Raw genomic sequence first — 21586 nt, 5'->3', positions numbered from 1 at the left:
AAAAAAAAAGAAACAAATAAATAACCGACGAAAACGATAATTTTTAATGTATCGTATTTTATGAATATTTTACGAAAACGTGTCAAGCGAAATATAAGAATCATGTACCATCTGAATGAAATGTATGAAAAATATGGCCAATCTTTCGCAAAGGATGTCGATAATGAAATATTGCGCAATTTAATCAATACAAATAAAAGAAATTTCGGCAAAAGAGCCAAGAAACTGAGCATATAATATAGCCGTATCCGACATTTACTGAAACTCAGATACAATTTGAAGTTTGATATTTGAATGCCGCGTGCGCTTACTGCGAGAAAAATAGAGTGGAACAAGTCTTTTTTGCCAACCCTTTTTTAAATCGATTGGTGACTATTGAGAAAAATATACGATATTCTGTGTGTATGTGTGTATGTATTGATATTGTTCAGTATCACTGTATACTGTTCAACGCAAGCGGTCTTGAAAAACGAATCTGGCCAGTCAATGCCAAAAATCAATTTGCACCCTCAAAGACGCTATTCTTATACGTACTAAAATTGTAATCTGAATCTTTGAACTGGCAATATGGTTAATTCAGATGAGTATTGTCAACAAATTTAAAACAACAGTGTAAGAGAAGTGCAGGTTTTGATCAAACGGAAGGCATTACCTTCTATCACGACAATACTATAGACTTTCACTCTTTCACAGTGTTTTCAATTAAAAAAAATAAATTCAGATATCTTGCATCTTTTATATTTCTTTACAGACATTGTTCTTGTTTTAATCGTTACAAACTAGCTGAGTAAAAAGAACTTTATATACTTCCGACATAAAATCTACGTGTTTTCATTTTTTAACGATAAACTATTTTCATTTTTCTATGATAGTGGCATGTGAATGTCGCTAGGATAAAATGTTATAGAAAACAAAGACGATTGCACAAGTGATTAAATACAACATATGAAAAAACTAATACATTTTCTGACAAAAAGTTAAGTACAGATAAGTAAAAAAAACTTAAACTTTTATATCCAAATATATGAGGACACATTATATTTAAACAAATTAATAGAAAAAATATTTTACCGAAGAATTATTAAAAATACTCTACATTCTGCAGCATATTTCTCAAGAATTATTTAAATTTTGTCATGATACTTTTAATATAAAATATGAAATAACTAAATTATTTCATGACACACACACACTTAATGATTCTTCTTAAAATAGATTAAACTCGCCATATATACTTCAGCAAGATATATTGTGACAATGAAGTTTAAAAAACTAAAATGATTGAAGTGTTAACATCTTACACGTGCCGTGTATACTTATCGACACATTATACGGCGGATTTTGTATTTTCGCTACATATCTACCAGTATTTCATGGTATTTATGGACTTTCCAAGGACATTTATCCTTGTTGTTCCTTTCTTCGGATCAATGATCAGAATTTCTTTCTCTTCTTCGTTTCTGAAGAACACAAAAGTTCAGTAAATATAGATTTTCATCGCAATTTATCGCATGAGGCATCGTGAAGCATGATAGTTCGCACATTTATATCTTATTTATGTCTTATCAGAGTATTATGCAAGAATATACTCACAGATTTAAAATCACTAATACGACGCCGCCGTCAGGCGTAGAAAACGCAATATTTTGAATTCCCTCAGTATTCTCCGATGTTGTACCGATTCTCACGCTGTTAGGTGGGACATACCTATTTAAAAAAGGAATTAATTAATAGAAATATACCGATAAAATGCTGTAGATAGATAAAAACGTAATTATTTTAGTTATCAAAGTTTTGTATCACTTTATTGCGTTACAAGTATCAGTCAAACTACAAAGATACGTTGTACAGACTTTGAAAAATGTCCAAGAGCATAGAACATCGGTTGCTTGTAGAATTCATCGGCAGTGCTGTTGACTAGTATCGGAGAATCAACGTTATTTCCGGCATAGTTAGGTCCACCATTCGTATTTAAAGCAATGTTCCAGTCGATCCAAGTGGACACCCAATGCGACATACTCTCAATGATATTTATTGCGTACAACTCACCTCGTTTCCACGAACCCAGCATTACGCTTTTGTCTTTTTCTGTAAATAATAATTATTTATTAAAGGTATACGTATGATAGACCATGACTCAGTTCGTGTTTGTTTCACAAAAATCACTAGATTTAGATCTGTTACAGTTGAATATGTAAATCCGCAAACATGTTAAATTAATTAATTCTTTTTCGTCTTGATGTTAATTATAGAACAATGACTAAACGAGAAATTCATATAAAGAACCATTATGAATAGTAAAGAAAGACACACGAATTTATGAAGAATATTTAACGGGAAAATATAGAAGATAAGGAAAGAAGTTTTTCAATTTACTAAATTTTATTGTCGTTTAAATTAACATTAGTAGAGAATCTTTCGAAGCGAAAAAAATTTAATATAAAAATGAAAATATACATATATCTTCACCAACCTTCGAAAGCTGCAGCGCAAGCTTCTGTGTACATCAGTAACTTCTCTGGAAAAAGCTGTTTTATTTCATCCAAGACACTTGGGCCGATTAAATCATCGAGATAAAAGTGGATCGCGGTTCCCGAAATAATATCTCTTGCTTTCTGGTCTTGAAATACCGTTTTTGTCCAATCAGGAAGCGACAGCCTGCTATCATCCAATATAAAGATCTTGATGTGCTCGAAACCGTTCTTCTTCAGAGTTGGCGCCAAGTGTTCTATAATCCAATCACGCTCTTCCTCTGCTGTCAACGCCATCCCATTAGTATGAGCAAACGGAATATACTTGTGATTTTCTGGTTCATTCTGGCATGTTGTACCCCAGAATTCTAAACCGTTACGACGATAAGCCTCAAAATATCTGAAAGAAGAATAATTATTTTTATAAATAATTATTTTACTTTAAATCTGCCGAGAAGTTCGAAACAATAGGTTTTGATCATCTTGGTGAATGTGATCATCTTGTGAATGAATAAGAAATTTTCCTTAACCCTAGCACCCTAAATGTTCAAAACTTACGTAAACTTTAAACATGGGTAAATTTTATGCAGCGCATTTTTATTTGCTCATAAACAGCCGAAAAAATGATCAAAATTTAATGCTTTTTTTTTAATTTGTGACAAATTATTGAGGAAGATAATTAACAAAACACATGTTTTTTCAAAATTCACTTCTCTCTAAAAAAAATTATAACTTTTTAGCGATAAGAGATAAAACAATGATTTCAACGAAATTTTAAAGAAAAAGGTTAATTTTTTTTTTTAATCTCAACCTTTATCAAAGATATTCTTAGCATTATCGTAGCATATTGTTATATTTCATTATCATTTTTCCGAATTTTTAATCTGACCTGAGTTGACCCGAATTGGATCGAGTCAACAAATCGAAAACGCTATATGTATAATAAAGTAATTTTAGATCTAGTGTAGTGCTGCTAAAACTTTTTATGTTGTAAGAGCGATAACGTCTGAAAAGTTGGTCTAGGTAAATTTTATCCAAATTTAGGGTTTCAGATTTTTAGGAGTAATAAAAATATTGTAATAATATCTTACTTCACGAAATAATCTGCCCACACTTGTCGATATTCCGGACGTAATTTACAATTATTCGTCCAAGAGTTTTTAGTTTTCATCCAAGGACTGGCGCTCCAGGGTAGAGTTAATAATTTAATTTTTCCATTGTTTAATTCTTGAGCTCGCTTTATTGTCGGTATCTATTAACAAGATATTTAATAAAATATGGCATTTAATGTACATACAATACATCAATTATATTGCAACTGCTACTTATATTATTCCAGTTTAGTCAACTCCAGAAACGCAAGTCTCTTCTCGTATATGTTTTTCAATATCCGAAAAGAGAGATTGCTTGTTTTATAAGATGAATAAACAATTAAGATATTAATCAATAAATGACTAAACCTTGTAAACATAATCCTCTGTCTGTAATTCGAAGTAGTGAAGCGAAGTGTCGTTCTCTACCATCGCGTAGGTGTAAGGTCTCGTTGAAAAATCCGAGCCACCCATTGGTGTTCTGATAAAATGGTAATTGATACCACGTGGGCCAAAGTAGCTTCTAGAATTTAGAAATTGAATGTAAAATTAACTTTCGACGGAAAGCATTGCATATTTCTTAGATGTGTCAATCGTGTCAATCACTGAATTAGCAAAACTTTTTTGGAATTTAACGATTTATGAATTATTATACCTCATTAAGTGGTCAGATGTCTCATGCGTTAGATCGTGAATATTTATAGCTACTGAATCGGTCACAGCTCCACCAAATCCAAGAATTGTTTGATATACATCCGTTCGATTTATAGTGATCTTTCCCAGCGGAGATGATTTTACAGTTTCTTCTTCAAGAAATATCCGAGTATCCATATTCGAAAATATGGTAGTAAATTTTGCTCTTAATGTTTGTTTAGCAAAATGCTGTTTTGCATCTATTTGTACAGTTTTTTTTTTTTTTTTTAATATTTGTGGGTTTTTTGAAGATACAACTTCAGTACTTACGGTCAGTCTCCTCAACATTTTCATATACGCCATTTGATACATTAAAAAATAGACCACTTTTGCTCGATGTTATCAGGACATATTCGGCAGGATTGAATGGCTTAATCGCGTTTGGAGCTTCGTCGCAATATACCGCATTGCAGACGCAATAATATCCATCATCATCTCCATTTTCTTTTGATCGGCGTCTTTCGATACAGCTATTCGTTGGCGCAACTAAAAATTGTTCATCAAAAAGTATACTTGATTAGTTACTTCGCCATTACTGTTACATTAGGTTGATTAGGCACGTATTTCCATATTTCTCTGCGAGAAAAGACAAAGTTTAACATCCGTATATTAATGTATTATTCCGTGTATTATACACTTCTTTGTGTGTGGTATAGTGTGTTCACGCATACTAGGCGCGCGACTCACTGACATGCGTAAAAAACGGTTCTGATTGGATTGACTTTACTCAATAATTACTGCTTTATTATAGGAAAAAAATGGTTCAGGACTTTTTGACTCAATTTTTGATAAGAAATAGCGTTATATATATAATTAATAGGCGCTTTTTAAGTAACCTTTTACACACATATGTATATAAATATTTACTTACTTGTCACTGCAACAGAAATTACGAAGATGATCGTGCGCCACATTGTGAGTAATTGACGCAGAGATGTCAGTTGTGACTCTATCGCAAATTTTCCCATGCTGAGTAGGAAAAAAGTATCATTAAGAACTTGTCTGCGTTTTGTACGATTTGTACAGTAGCGGAAAGAAGTTTCAGAAACATGTAAAAAATATACGAGTTTGGTTGCACAAAAATATAAGATTTATCATCAGTGAGAAAAATGTCCAGCAACTTTAATCGGAAAAAAGCGTTTAACTACTCTATCCAATCTATTTCAAACGGATATTCGATGAAGTAATACATGCCTTTTTATCCAATGAAATGTAATTTCCGATAATTATGTGAATGGAAAATGAGTCGCCGTTTATTTGGTCGTTCAAATTTCATCGGATTAATATCGGACATTAATTTCATCGGAAAAAAAAAACGAACTATTTTATCCGACAAAGTTTAACATCCCATGAAATTGAGTGACATTTGATGAAAAGTTATCCGATGATGTCAGTGAGCTGAATATTTTATCCGATATCATTTAGAGCGCACGCGTAGTACACGGCTCGATCTTCGTTTCCGCCGTCTTCCGGTATGCTTACCGTTTGCCTTGTGCTCGTGTCTGCTCGTGCCTGAGTGCCTCGTATGTGCCTCGCGCTCGCGTGCTTTTCGATTAGAATCGTTACAGCTGCGTATGTGCGTGTTGAGCCGGTGTGAAGTTGTGCAAGTGTGCAGTTTTATCTTATCCCGAATATGCATACGAGTAACACATAAGTATATGATATATGTTTCTCGTATGCATAGGCTAATGGCAGAAAACGAGACGTCTGTCATAGTCGTGGACGTAAAGTAAGGATGTTGTATGATAGCCTATAACATAACAACTTATACGTTTTTCTCTGCCTTGCCTTACATCCACGACTACAACAGACGTCTTGTTCATTGTTATCAGCCATATTCGGGATAAAATATAATTCTAATAAACTAAAACGTTAGAAAATATAATTGTATTTGAAATTACATAGAAATGCAGTTACAATACTCTTATTGGTGTTATACCTATATATATATTTTTTAATAGGAAGTTTTACATCACGTGACAAGCACTAATTGATAACATTATCTAACGTATGTTGATTTATTATGTTGTCTTATTTATAGAATTATTAACATTGTTAATAATTCGCGCGCAGATCAATTATTATAATGATAAAATGGATTAAACCCACGCGCATATGATGTATTTATTAAATTGCACGGAATTATAACGAAACTAGTAAAAAATATCGCATATTATTTTATTCAGCAAACACAGCTCAAAAAAGAGATAAAGCAAAATGTAAAATTTTTTAAATTCTTCAATTATTTGGTAAATGTTTCATCGAATCTTCTGCAGTATTTGTAATCTGCTGATTACCTTGTTTTGTATATACCTACAATAAAAATATTGATCACTTCACGTTCACATTTATTCACATACTGTTTCAATATTTTTTTACATCTATTTAAATAAACGAAATTAATATGCCAACTGAATTTTTGATCGACTTGGAACGGTTACATAGTTACTATTTATATCAGAAAATTGCAAAAATTTATACCATTATAATATTAACTGTATGCTAATATTGACAGCATAATGCCTGATAAGATCCGCTTATTATTTAGATATGTGAATTAAAAAGTATAATATGTGATCATATATTACTGCGATAAGTTTGCAGGACATTTGCGAATATCTGCGAATTCATAACACGTATCATGAATTCCGCGTTACATATATGCAGAAAAATTTGTAAGGCTTGTGAAAGTTAATAAAGATACACACACACACACATTATTTTTTAAAAGAGTCGTTGTGAGTTTTCGGTGCGCATATTCCCGAAATCATTTTATATGTGAACTTCAGCAAGTTGCTTGATTGAACGTTATGCTTTCACAGTTAAGCATGCTCGAGTGTAAGCTGATTTTCGAAATATGAGTCTATGAGCGGTATTCATAGTCGGATCTTATATCTAAGATCATCTTAAGTCTGGTCAAAAGCATGAGTCTTAAGACTTCACCCGGCCAATCAAATGACCGTATTAGCAACTTAAGACATTACTTAAGACGGTCTTGAAATAAGATCCGACTATGAATACCGCCCTATGAGCTTCATTGATTTATGGTTTAGTACGAGTATTGTTTTAATTGTTTATATGATTGCATACTCGATACTTCCTTTCGCTTATGAATTTTGATGTATTTGTTTATCGAGAACGTCGAGAAGAAGTAAGTTAAATTTTAGTATAATAATATTTATATAAGCGTGATGTGTATAGGAAAGAAAAACGCTAAACCAATTTTATATAAAATAATTACAAAATGTTAGTCACATATCATGAAACTATATATGTACGGATTTCACGAGTCTTTTTTTTCCTGTAAAAGTCCCATGCACAGCTTTAGAACGAGAGTTAAAACTTAAACGTCGGACAATTATTTAGCGAGAAACAGCTTTTAAAAAATTGTTTTTTAAGGATAAAATAACAAACATGTGCACACACACATATATACACTCAATACATATACAACTTGGAAAAAATGAATTTTTTAGGCGAAAGAGAAACTGCACAAAGTTGAGCGTGATGCATAAAAAATATTTCAAACTTCAACATAACAACTCTGGGAAAAATAAAGACGGAAATAACCCACTTTAGGGCCCACGATTTTAGATAATCAAATTATTTGGATATCCGTAACCCTGATTAACATTTTGGTTAGTCCTCTTAAGTGAAAATTATTTTTGCGTAACTGAATATCGACAGAACTAATTGGGAGAATTGACTATAGTATAACTTAAAAATCTTTGAAATAGATAGAATAGCTAATCAATTTTTAGTTACGCGTAATCGTTATACCTACGGTTATATTTTTCCCAGAACTAACGTTTAACCGAGCGACTGAGCAATTTTTTATAGAAATTTTTACTTCTGTTACTTCGGGTTAGCTATTGCTATACCTATTAACTGCTGACTGATGCAAATTTAATTTCTTTTGTAAGAATCTATTTAGAGAAAATATATTAATTTGACTAATTTCTTTACTTCCTTTTTTTTCGATTGTTCTCACATTTCTTGATAATAACACTTCTTGTAATTATAATAACGTTATTGCCACACAAATAATTCTCTATCATTGTTATTCAATTTTTTTATAAAGAGGTGAATTCACAGATTTTAGAAACCTAGAGTGGATGTGAAACAGATTAGAAATTGTCGAAACAAGAAGATTTACAAAGCATTAAAGAAATTGACAAGTTAGGAAAACGTTCAAATTCTTGATAATTTTGCTATCTTCCTTTCTAATCTTTGATGTTCAACTTATCTATTCTCTTTCTCAAACATATTAATTGACACTTCGCTATTTTTTCCCCTTTTTCAATTTTTATTCAGAAGTGTTCTTCAACCCACACGGAACTGTTCTTCAACCTTAGTGATAAACCTTTTCCTCAGAATATTCCTTCCTTCTTTTTCCCTTCGTATATAATTGATGAGATTTTCTCTGGATTCTTTTCTTAAACCAGTTTCCTTCATTCACCCCTTTTTTCTTAGATCTTTTATTACAGAGTTCAGTTTTGCAAACATCGATAACCTCCGAGTCATATTGTCCCAAATAGATCCTTCTTATAGTATTCCCATATATACTCCAATAGCCTCTCTTATCCTACCTGAGCTCTCATAACCGCATTTTATCACTTCGTTTCTCTTTCTTACGATCATATAAAACTTTCTTCTTTCTCTGCGTTTTTATGCATGTATACATTTTTCTATTATTTACAAATTTTAATATTATAATTTAAATGTTGTGTAGATTCTGTGAGGTGTAAATCAAATTTAAAATTAACATTAAAGCTTTTTTTAAAAATTTTTTACTAATAGTATCCGTAACATTTGCAAGTTTACATATACATACAAAATTATCAAATTTAAAATAAGAAAAATAAGAGCAAAACGCTAATGTTAAAGCGGAAAATGAAATGCAAAAAAATAACTTTAATACAAACATAAATACAAATTCCAACGTTTCGGTCTTAGACCTTTTTCAGTGTAACAATTAGAAATATATAGTTATAATAATTTTAAAACGAGTCGTCAACAACGCATATATAAAAGTGTGACAATGTAGTCATGTTCTATAAACCAGTGGTCTGCTGCGAGGTTGGTTAAAAAGATTAACTAATGGCATATCACAAAATTGACTTCTGCTTTTTAAATAAAAGAAAAAAAGATGAAAGGAATTGACTAACAAATTAGTAACTCGCAGGTGTTATATGATAATGTGTAATCCACTTACCGAACAATCAACTTCGCAACAATCACCAGTGTCTGAATTCGATACGAGACAATGCTTTCTGTCTAATTGTAAGATTGGCGCACCGACTGAAGGCTTAGCCTCTGTTACAAGGTAAATTAGGTACAAACTGATATCATGAAGCAACACGTGTATAGTGGAAAAAAAGCTAGTCAATAAATAAAAACAAACAGAATTTGAATGTTAATCCCGTCATATTCGACGTCAAATGTACGAAAGATAAGGAGGAATCGCAATTTATCGTTGAGCGTATTATTGCCAGAAAAACATTGCGTAATAACAGACAAACAATACTAGAGCAACAATGCAGGCAGAATACAATGTGTAAAATTCTCTCGCGTTTTATACGAATTATATTTTAATAGTATTTTTATTGGCGCAGTATTCAAGAAACAATTTAATGCAGTACATTACATACTTTAGTAAACATTTTACAATTTCGTCGGAGCTATTAAAATAATTAATTACATCAATCAAATCGTTTTATCAATTCTACATTTGAATAGAATCTGAATATGTCAATTATGTGGAAGCAGTCTTTCAACAATCGGTGAATAATTATTACAAAGATCTAATGTGTTCTCTTGTAGGTTAATGCCATTATTTTACCTTTTATATAGTATAAGATTGCTTAATATTTTAATTGTTATGTTATTTAATTGGCGATTAAAGAATATACATTGGAATATTATTTAACATATATTTTTCTAATTGAAATAGAAAACAGTTGCATTTTTTATTTCTCATGGCAGATTCGAGGACTCGTTAAAATTTTCCGCGATGCTGGATATTTTCCATAATCGACTTATTCATTCCGTAAATTAATCCATCGTAATCTTATTTGGAAACTTGAGCCTCCGATAATTATAAGGATGCAGCAGTATTCGTATCGAAATTCTCCTGTTATGGATCAGAGCTTCTCTTTCTTGCAGCCATAATCGGAATCCCTTTGTCCCCTTTCCCTTCTTCAACCACTCCCGTAAGACCAGTGAAGTATTAATGGCCGTAAAACACAATCGATTATCGCTGCAACCATTCGCCGCAACCAACTTTTTCTACCCTCTTAAGACCAATAAAATTGATAAATTACCTATCTACTTAATTTTCCTTAATTGCAACGTTGATATTTTACGTTATCGCCCTACTTTACGTTATCACTATATTTTACGCTGCTCACATATTTACGCTTTAGCTCACATTTAAATCGAAGTAATTTAATTTTCAATAACAAACATTATGGCACAAATGTATATGGCACTGATACCTTGAGCACAAACATTTTTTTTAACAATGCAGGCTTGCGTAAGAGATTAAATGATAAATTGCGATATGAATTTATAAACGCGAGAATTTGTAAATGCGTGCATCAAGGAGAATAATTAGTTCGATATTTTTAAGCGCCCGTAATAGCCGGGTATCCGTGGAAAAGCTCGCGTATAATTTGATGCATTATTGATGCGGGAGGATGGATCAATGGTATGAATGAGATCGATCACGACTAGAAAGAGCATTCGTTTCGTGTGCAGATAAAACGTATGGGCCACGAGCGGAAACAATTGCGTTAGTACATGATCCTTTTTTTCACAGTATATCTTATCGAATCTAAAAGATAATATTGTTCGAAAAAAAACCTTTGCTAAATTAATTTACCATTTTATAAAGTCGATTGAAATGCGGCAATGCATAGGGCCTTAATTTTCATAAATATTGTCGACAGGTGTCAATGTAACCCAAGATATATATTAAACTATCGAATATCGAAGGCCGGTATTCATAATCGGATCTTATTTCTAGACTGTATTTAAGTATAATATCTTAAGAAGTTAATACGGCTGTGATTGGTTTATGACATCTTAAGATTGTACTTAAGACGGTCTTAAATATAAGATCCGACTATAAATACCTGCCTAAGTCTCGCGAATGTAGACATAGTAGACATAGTTTGTTGATAATAACGTTGTTTATCAATGATTGCAACGATAGCTAGAAATAACAACATATATTAATGTAATTAATATTATTTTGATAGAATAAAAGTTCGCAGCGGCATATTTCTCTGTCTGCGCGAGGACCCTCGTTTTCATATCGTTTATTAAATTATACCGACGCGAAAACCTTCCACCGCGCCTTGAACAGCCGTCGTTAAAAGAGCGAGCGGAACGGACGGGCACAAAAAAGAAGGAGAAAAGGAAGAAGGACGCGCAGGCAGGAGCGTTCGCGCGGAAAATTTAATGCGAATTCAAAGTGAAGACGGTGGATCGCTTCTCGATGTCGCTCTTATCCATCTTCGGCGTGGCGCAAGTCGAGGCGAAAAGCGATCGATCAAAAATTGATGAAACCACGCTTCCCCGAGGCGAGAAACAGTAAATTCGACGTCCGTAAAGACGTGAGTCTGCGAGGCACCTCGATAATGGCGCCGGCAAGGACCGTCGAACGCGAATCGAAGGGGATAGGCTAACAATTTTCGCGTGAGCCATACGCGAGAGAGCTTTGCGAATGCATCTTTTATCTTGCTTCATCGAGGCGAACGATCGTGTTGCAGTTGCACTCGCAATAACAATGCACATTACATAATTAAGGATCCAAAATATTTCGTGATCCGAAACTTGCTTCTATCTTCGAAAGTTAATTATTCTTCATTTTCATTCACGTCCGGAACTTCGGTTTTCTCGTATCCGACGCGACGTCGAGCGGGGAAGAGCCTGTCGAAAAGTCGTGCAAAGTTTTCGTGAAAATTAACCGCGGTTCGTATTAAAGCACATCGAGCCTTAATTGGAAACCTTGGAATCAAAACTGATAAAATTCTCCTTTGATGCCGATGATATATAACCTAGCTCTCTCTTCCGGAGTAAATTAGATTGATTTAACTTCACTTGAATTTGGCGAAGAGTCTCTTAAGCAAATATATATTTTTAATCACTTTTAGGGCAATCTCTTGAAGTCTTCTTGATGCAAATACGAAGTTAGATCATAGAAAGTAAATTAGGAAGTTTAGGAACGAAACCAAGTTAGCAAAATGTGTTTTGAGATCGCAGTGTCATAAATTCGCGATAAAATGTAATACTAGCCGATTAATGTTAAATTAATCTTAAATACCATTTGGATGTATTTTCATGTGCAACAATACAAAATGGAAGACGTATTTTTGTATACGATTCATCGCAGTAACGAGGTGGATTAGCACGGTGGATTTCGCGTGATGAGTGGCCGCGCGACGACAGTCGCGAAACGTAATTCCTGTGTTGGTCGACCTCCGTAAACTCGGGATACTCTCGCGAAAATCCGCCGGTGATATGCGCGACATTATGAGTACGGCATTAGTACATTCGCAGGAATTAAGGAAGCTCCGGACTTTAAATTAGCAACACGTTTGTCCGTTCATTTATACGATAAAACTTTGTTACAATTACAGCAAATAATTATCATTTAAAAATTAATCTTATAATTATCTTATGATTATAGCATATTAATATGTTATAATCATATGTTTATAACAGTTAGGGCAATCTCTGAAAAACTTATAGATACCTATAGTTACAAATTTATAAGAAGTAAATTAAAGCATAGCAATATTATAGAATAATATAATTTTGGTGTTATTTTGTGGTAAAACGTAAAACGTAAGAAGTATGCGTTTAATTTTACACATTAGACGCACGCAAATAAACTGTTTCACAATCGCAATAATCCATTTGCCATATCTGCATAATTTAGTTATCCACGTTTGTTAAAAAAAAAGCATTGCATTATCTATACAGTTCACACGAATTTCGTGGAAGAACAGAATGCGGACAGAATTCGCAGAAAGATGTCAGTTTATTCTCCATCGGTTTTTGGCATATTCCGCTACACTTTTGACATACTTTACTGTGCACTGTGTGCTATTTATTTATTTATTTTTTCTTACATTAGCAAACCATTCTTACTTTATTTGATCTACATTAGGAATCCTATTAATTAAATTATACTTTAGCGGATAAGGAGAGAAATAGGAGACAGTAAGTATATAAGAAGAGGAGAAGTAATAAGTTGCTCCGTTTTCTGTTCTTGGTATAATCGTGGAAAAAGACGCACTTTCATGTGCATGTACACATTTTTTTTCGGCAATAGCCCGTGTATCTTACGTTGATGACCGTTTTGTAATCGTCCTCAGTCGCATTACCTCGACGCGAGATTTTCACGAGATTTACAGCTTCCTGAATTTATCCCCATTCTCCGAGTGTCCCGCGGAGAACGTCTTTTTTATCATTTTACTCAGAAAAACCTTCCACATGTGATACTTGAAGCGCGCTCACTCGAATCCTCCCTTGTGTACGATCGGAGATATATGTCGGCCATCATTCACACCTTAAAAAGGCAGTTCAGAGGGTTATCGTCCACTACCTCTTTTGAATATTTATAAATAAACGAGTTCCCTTCTATTCTTCCTCCTCCCTTCCCTCCAGAACAATTTTCGTTCGACGAAATATCATTATTAACCGCGTCTCCCATATTATCACGTTATTATTGATCTTTTATAATTTTATAAATGTAAAAAAAAACTGTGAAATGTCGATGCCTTTTTTACTGTTCTCTATGTTTTTCTAAAAATAATAGCTAGTACGAGATGTTTTATTTCTTTTTCATAATTTTTTTAGAAATATAATTTTTTAAACAACTTAAACTAAGTGTTTGAAATTTTTAGAGTTCCTTGATCGTTTTAACATTGTCAAAATTGATCCGAATCTATGCGTGTCATGTAAGATTACCTACCGAAAATGTACCACGCAAGGACCGATAACATGCAGGTAAAAATTTAATGAGATTAATGTGTTACGTATATAGTTGTGTGTTTGGTTGTAATTCGATGAATTTATCGTGCTGCCCTACATTCCGTATCGAAACCGTCTCTAGATGTGACCGTGATATATGTTATATATCCATATATTGAGATCAAATTTCCCCGCGCGCGAGATATTTCCCGGTGGCGTTAATGAGATCCTTTGTCATTCTTATTGTCATCTCATGCTTCGTGAGGTGGACGTGTAATATAGGTATATGTATATATGTATATATATGTTCCCCCCGCGTACCCCGCGTACTTCGCGCATCGTGGGGGCTTCCGGTAGAGCCGCTCGGCATCTTTTTTTATCTCAATTTCGAAGATCACTCATCGCCCGCAGACAAAACGCTAGCGTGAGCTAACTTCCCTTATTGTTCGACCGCAGATCGAGTGCCACTACTGGCTCTAAGTAGACTCATCCGTTCATGATCAGCCGCGGTCGGCAGCAAGAAAATACGGCGTGTTTTGTTCGCGGCTTTATTCATCTTGTTTTTTTTTTCGTTTATATTACCTCTGATTATGCCAATTTGATTTCTGTTCTATTTTTCCTTCTCTTCTCTTTTTGCTTTTTCTCTCTTTTTCTAACCAGATTTCAATTTAATATGAAATTATAACTTTGTTATAACACACGAATAACAATGATGGGTAAAAAATATTTTTAAAATGTAATCCTGAGAATAATAGACTTTTCTTTGTTTTTATACAATACAATAACAAATTATAATTTTATTAATAGCAATGACAAAAATTGACTACAAATAAATCTTGTGCTTTTAAAAAGACTGTTTAAATAAACATATCGAACTTTAATGGAGTTTTAAAAATAGTCAATAATGGGCATGTACAATACAGATGATTAAATAAACGTGTTAAACTTTGCTGCAATGTAAATGGATACGATTAATTGGAAGACGAATATGATATCATTAGAATACGTAATATCGCTGCATTTTCTCTGCGCCACTTGCCTTCTACCACCGCGAGCCATAATTAAAACGAACATATGGTGCCGATAGCATGGTGATGTCTGACTTTTCCTACCATCGATACGTCGAGCAAGCAGATTCGATAATCGGCGAAGTTTTGATCCACCCTCGGAACTTTATTGCCTCCTCTTGCGGCCGACTATGTTTGTAATTAGAATCGTTCGAAACTACCCGAAACTGTCCAATGGCACGGCGGATGTTATCCAGACACATAGCGGCCACACAATAGATATTTAATCTCGGCCTTCCATCTCGGGCGACCGGATTGAAATGATCGATCGCTCGTGTCACTTTTCAGCGAGCGAGTTCAATCTGCAGTAACCTTTTAGGCTCCGCGACTTTTCCGCTATGCGCATCTTAATTCGATAAAAACGTAACGTACGATTACAGTGAAGTATCCCTGCTGGAAGTTTCCTCTACGGCGTGATGTATTGCTTCGTTTAACCAAATTGTCACTCTCTCTCTTTCTCGCTCTCTTTCTCGTAATATTGTTAGAACTTTCCGCGTGCTGAGAATAATACCAGTCAATATTGAATGCGTCACGCCAGTGCTTCGCTTCCACAATAAGCTGATCACTAAATTCGCACATAATAAAGAAGTAGTTCTAAAGAAGTACATTTTGCGATTAATAATTATAGCACGAACCACACATTACGTGAATTAAAGTTCGTTAAAATATATCGTAATCTTTAACAGATCAATTTATTACAAGCAACACGCCAGTGATTAATCGCGTTACTTACGTATATGGAGATACGGGGTAAATTATAATATTATTTATTTGCATAATGTAATTATATTAAATTAATAACAGTTGAGTTAATTAAATAGAGCGCGATGTATGATCGTGTTATCGTGAACAATTATATATTATAGTAATAATGTTGTTAAGCTAACATATACTTATGCGAAGAATCGAAGTTAACGTGATGTAGCAATTCCGAGGAAATTGATATACGCTTATACTATATTATTATTAGATATATGAACTTTAATTCCTTGATCCATTTTTATTATATAATTATATCAATTTCAATTTCTTAAGATAAGGCATGTACATGCTACCGCAAGAAAATCGCTATAGGAAAAAATTTAATAAACATCATCGTTCATTAGCTTGATAAAATATCTCCGACTACTATCGTATCGTAATCTTCAACGACTCCTCTAACCAGGGAGACTGAAAGAAGAATTTATATTATCAGTTATAGCAGACGCGAAAGAAACGAGATAAAAATCAAGATTTCCGCAGGATAAAAGAACGATGAAATTGGGTGCGACCAATCCCGCCAACAAATGTAATATAAATTTGCATCTTCAAGATCTAATTTGAAATCATGTATTTTCATTATCCACGATCCTTTATCATTATCGCTTAAACGACATCGGAGTAATTGACATTATCAGCTTGGCTTCATTTTCTTCAAGGAAAATTTTTACTCCCATAACTACAGTCAGAAACATCTCTCTGAGCAACCGCAATCAAATCAATCGAGTCTCCGCCTCTCGGTTCCCGACTTCATTATCATAATTATCACGTCTCTCGATCGAAGACGTCGCAGAGAAATCTTTTCGGTAGACGTCAATTCAATAGGAGGTCTGTGGCAAAGAGGGCAAAACAGGGATCGACCCGACAGTCTCACAGGACAGGCAAGCCGTCGACAGGACTAGCTAGAGCAGAGACGTGCACCGGCGCGGCGTGTTCCGGTCGCGGAGGCTGCGCGGAAAAATCGATAGTCGACGCTCACCGGCAGCAGCGGTGGCGGCGGCGTCGCCGTCGTCGCCGCCGCCGCCGCTGCCGCCGACGACGCCGACGTCGAGCGGCGCGATGGAGTCTGTCCGATGGCGCAGTCAACGTCGGGACCGGCACCCCAAAAGATCATCCCACGCGGTTAAACTCACATTCGCCAATCCACCCCTTTTCTGACTGGCCCCCTCTCGAGAGATGTCGCATCCTCGGCGTAAATAGTCCCGATCGACCGCACGAGCGTTTTTACGAGGCGCGTAAACTCGCGGGTGCATGCGGATGACGGACGGTGGATACGCATGCACGATTCACGGAGCGAAAGTGCGTGCGGTGCGGGGATGCGTTTGTGCATGCGTGCGTCCGTGCGTGCTTCGCCGGCACGTTGACACCACCTTCGTCCCGCCGCAATCTCGATACGACGGGATTCGCGAGGAAAGGTGACGTACCACCCCGTATGATTGTTATAGCCGGGTCGACAACCTCGAGCTCGCGGACGCTCCTCCTGCGGCGATGCCGCAACGTGCATCGCGATTATTAACTCCGGGACACGACGCCGCCGATGAGCTCCCGCAGTGAAACCAAAAAGCGGTTCCGTTGCGAGATGCGAGCGACGGGCGCCGCAAGGTGAAGAGATATAGAGATTTTAGTGCGTACTGCGGCACAAAGCGAGTGCGTATACGTGTGCTCGCGTGGATATTCCGCTACATTCGCGAATTTGGGACCTCGATCCTTTTATTCGCGCATTCTCTGTTGGAGTGCTCTTCGACCTTGAGTTGGTGAGAATATACGCGGAGCAAACGAGATTGCGTGGATTGTGCATTTGACAATCGTATTTCGCAAAGAGGGAGATTTATTTTTTTCTCCTTCGGGGATTCTGCGAATTTTTATTTACACGAACGCCTCTGAGCAAAGCGAAGAGCAGGCACGCTCCGCGAAGAGCTTACCAGACATCGACTGAATTATCGTTGCGCAGAAAATACAATTACGGTTTTGTTTGGATCTGATTTCTGAATTTCTCTCTCAAACGCGCACACGACGACGGTACATTTCGTTTCTCGCGAAAAAACTTTCGCATGAAATGATGGCACGTGGTCGTTATTACTGATCCTCTGCTCGAGTTTTTATACGTATCGAGTTCCCTCTGCCGAGTTGCAAGCTGCGGATCTCCGATACGACCCTGCGATACGCGCCTTTTCGAGGACATTGACCTCCGCTTCCGCGTCTGTCTGGCTAGTTTATCTGTTTTCCCTGGCACTCAAACGTCCTCGAATCATCGAATTTCGATAAAGCGCGTACCACGGATGCAAATGCGCAAAATATTTTTCGCGGAACATTCCGAAGGGAAATTTTACGAGGTATCTCGATATCAAGTCCGCCTCCCTGTCGATTCGTTCCTCTCGGGTGTACATTTATCGTCTGACATTTGCTGTCACCATTATTGTTCTTGATTTTTATATTGAGTAGAAAGAAAAATTTCGAACATCTGTATCGTTCGATGTTCAGTAAATACACCGTTAAGCACTGATAATCATCAAATTGAGTGTTAAATTGGCAAGGTGTATACGAGGCGAATAATCTAACGATATAAATCCATCGTGATTAGTAGTTGCAGCTTCTTCCAGCCGATATATATCTCCGCTTGTTGTTCGAACGATACCATTATACCGTTCGTATAGCAATTTCTAAATTACCCCACCGTAATTTCTCCATTAAGTTGACCCACTAATTTTGCGTCTCTGTGTGTGATTTATATTCCTTTCTGCTTCGCTTTCCTTTTATACAGACTAATTATCGCAGAATTTGTCATTTGTGTAATTTGAATTTGCTGCATGCAGAAATGAAAAATTAAAACTTAATCGCCTGACCTCGCCTTCTCGTCTACATATAGCGCATAGGCGAGGTCACACGATTGAGTTTCAATGTTTCATTTGTATGTTTAATTATAATACTTGTTAAAATCATGCAGAGACTAAAATAACGGTAATTCAGTATTCATAATTACAAAATACGCATAAAATTAAGATGCAGAATATGCGTAAAATTAAAAGTCAAATACTTAATATTATTTAAAATCGAACCTTAACATGTGCAGAATTATTATTATTAAAAAGAGCGATTGATAATAATTTGAAACGTTGAAATTTTGCAGAATAATTCATTCATGATTTAGATCGGCGTCGTAAGAAATTGTCCGTTATGAAAGCATGATCATCATTTATCACCGCGACGATATACATCGCGCGATACGACGCAATCTGACGCATCGTACTGTAATGGGTAGCTTCTATTTCCCACTTTCCCTCAGTCCCTTTCTTTTCGCGGCTGTTTTTTTGTCCTGAGAAACGGCTACGGAGTCTTGAAGTTACTCCAGCGGCCAACTGCGCACTCATCTATATAAGGTGCGAGGTTAAAGATATTACGAGCTTCAAAAGCTGCATAATTATTACACGGTCGTCGTTATAATTTTGCTGATATTACTTCCCTCGTGCGCGACCCACTTGGACATATACGAATATTAATTTCCCTTCTCATCTCATCCCTCCACTTATTTGATGATTACATGAAGATCCGAATTCGCGAAACACAACAACGTGCTTTAATATGTAAATATGCATTAGCAGTAGGTCGATTAAGAAACAAATATAGAGAGCGTTAAATATTTTAATTAAATAACGGTAAAATTAAATTATGTAATTTTCGTTGTAGTTAATTAATGGAAAAAGAATTATTAGACTTCTATTAATATAAATTAATGACGAAGGGAGATTTAATTTTTATAAAATGCTTCGATTTTATATTTACTCATTGTGAAATTTTCGTGTCGAAATAACGAAAGAAGGATTTTATCAGTGGTACATTTCTCATATTCGAGGCATATAAAGCTTGTCAAACGTTTATATACATTTTATTTTTATCTTTATCGAAGCAATAATACACGACGTTCGTCAGAATCCCATGATCCCAAGTGTATGCTAAATTTTTTCTACCGTACGCCCGCTGCTCTTTTGAGTCATGAATTTTCAAAAGTCTTTGGAGAGCCGTCGCGTTAATCGCACCGGTAATTTATTCCTAAGTATCCGGTTGACTCCATAGATAAAAGTATCCAAATCACATTAATTAGCTTTCACTTTAATCGTTTAATTTATGCCAATAAATGCAAGATACTTGATCAAAGCAAATTTTGAACTGTGGCTCTGGGGTCGCCCTTTCATTTTATACGCGCGATAACAGTGTGACTAGTACAGTGTAAATAATGGTGAATTAAAAATTTTATGATATTCACGAAATTGTTTTGGAAGGAGCGTATTTCGGCTGATTATCGTTTCCGGTCACGGTGCAGTGATAAATTTCATTACTCCCGAATTCGAAGTGCATCCTTTCCTGCGGCCATCTCGACGATTGGTCCGAGCCGCTTGAACTGCTTTGTGGCGATTTCACCAATTCGACGCGAAAATAAAAATTGTTCGACGTTTCTCGACGAGAGACGGGAAAGCGGAAGCGTGCGAGAGAAAGTTTGTCACCATTGTACCGTAATTTTTCCTCGCAACGCAAAAATGTCGATCACGCGCGAGGATTGTTCGGTATCACGGAATTCTATTCGCATCGCTTTCTTCCAAAGGTTCTTTGTTCGAATTTTTGCTTCTCGAGCAGGAGGAGAACGATTGTCAAATTGAGAGTACAAGTTTCATAGACCCCGTCGTAAGAAAAATAAAATATTTTCTGCAATATAATACGCATCTCTGACGAAATGAGATCGAAGGGATATCTCTACGACTGAACGGAAGATCGTAAGTTTTTTATTTTTTTTTTTTTAAGCTATAAGACATGAAAAATGTTGCTGTAACATAGGAGAGATACTTCTTCTTAGGTCGTAGAGCCACTCGAGCCCTTCCTCGTTGTAGGTCGATATTTCGTTATCGGAAAGCAGTAGCCACCTTGATGAAACGATGTGAGGGATATCGGTATAAATTACAAAATGGCAACACTGAAAACGTTAGGATGTTCACGATCTTGTTCAACGACGTTGTCGCATTTGCTACGAGCTCTCTGAATGTCTCATGAGATTCATTGCATAGATAACACCATTGTGACCTATAATCCCTACGGATCGCTATTATCCGGATATGAATAGCCATTTCGTCGAAAAACATACGAAACCGAAAAAATTCTAGTCAATTAAGTCAGACTGATCAATACTTGACATTTTTTAATTAAATAGAAATAGCATTTTTTAATCATGTAAAAATTGTGTAATTTAATTTTCCGAACAATTCTACGTTGAACCACTTTTACTGTTAATTAAAATAAAATTGTAATCGGCTGTGGATGTGCGCCGCGCCCCGCTAAATAATTATTTCAACAGATTCGCTCCTAATACGAAATTAATTACGGCTCAGTTATTCGCAATTAAATATGCCGGAATCTATCGCAGAACGATTCAGTTAAGCCGGTCAAAGGAAAGCAACAAGGACAAGAGGGCGAGGGTGGAAAAAATGGGTTCAGCATTTGAGGAACGGGAGCAAAGTTAAATCCGTGCCACCTA

General features: G+C 35.5%; 1 protein-coding gene across 2 annotated transcripts; it reads right to left on the bottom strand.

Moving 5' to 3' along the window:
- Positions 1–1162: 1162 nt before the first annotated feature.
- LOC112465851 (glucosylceramidase-like) lies at positions 1163–5901 on the bottom strand. Of its 2 annotated transcripts, none has more exons than XM_025033605.1 (10): positions 5738–5901; positions 5127–5224; positions 4526–4741; positions 4218–4365; positions 3932–4085; positions 3563–3723; positions 2474–2871; positions 1854–2088; positions 1594–1707; positions 1163–1460 (listed from the first exon to the last, which is right to left on the bottom strand). In XM_025033605.1, exons 2-10 carry the CDS (start codon positions 5221–5223, stop codon positions 1361–1363), a joined length of 1623 nt encoding a protein of 540 aa, XP_024889373.1. In that variant the 5' UTR covers position 5224; positions 5738–5901; the 3' UTR covers positions 1163–1360. The 2 variants fall into 2 exon arrangements, with proteins under 2 accessions (XP_024889373.1, XP_024889372.1); XM_025033604.1 differs by having other exon boundaries at positions 1164–1460; positions 4218–4368.
- Positions 5902–21586: the final 15685 nt, after the last annotated feature.

Source organism: Temnothorax curvispinosus, unplaced genomic scaffold, assembly GCF_003070985.1.
Source record: "Temnothorax curvispinosus isolate PA1 unplaced genomic scaffold, ASM307098v1 QBEX01015559.1, whole genome shotgun sequence".
Lineage (NCBI taxonomy): Eukaryota > Metazoa > Arthropoda > Insecta > Hymenoptera > Formicidae > Temnothorax > Temnothorax curvispinosus.
The sequence above is the reverse complement of the archived record's forward strand: the minus strand, read 5'-3'. Positions and strand labels throughout refer to the sequence as shown.

What these genes read in the sequence shown, in the direction of transcription:
- LOC112465851 (XM_025033604.1), bottom strand. Translation starts at nt 5,223, where the DNA reads ATGGGAAAATTTGCGATAGAGTCACAACTGACATCTCTGCGTCAATTA. An exon ending in TGGGCAGATTATTTCGTGAA is followed by an intron (nt 2,872 to 3,562) that starts GTAAGATATTAT and finishes TTCTTCTTTCAG; the next exon opens with ATATTTTGAGGCTTATCGTC. An exon ending in GCTCTTGGACATTTTTCAAA is followed by an intron (nt 1,708 to 1,853) that starts GTCTGTACAACG and finishes TTTTTTAAATAG; the next exon opens with GTATGTCCCACCTAACAGCG.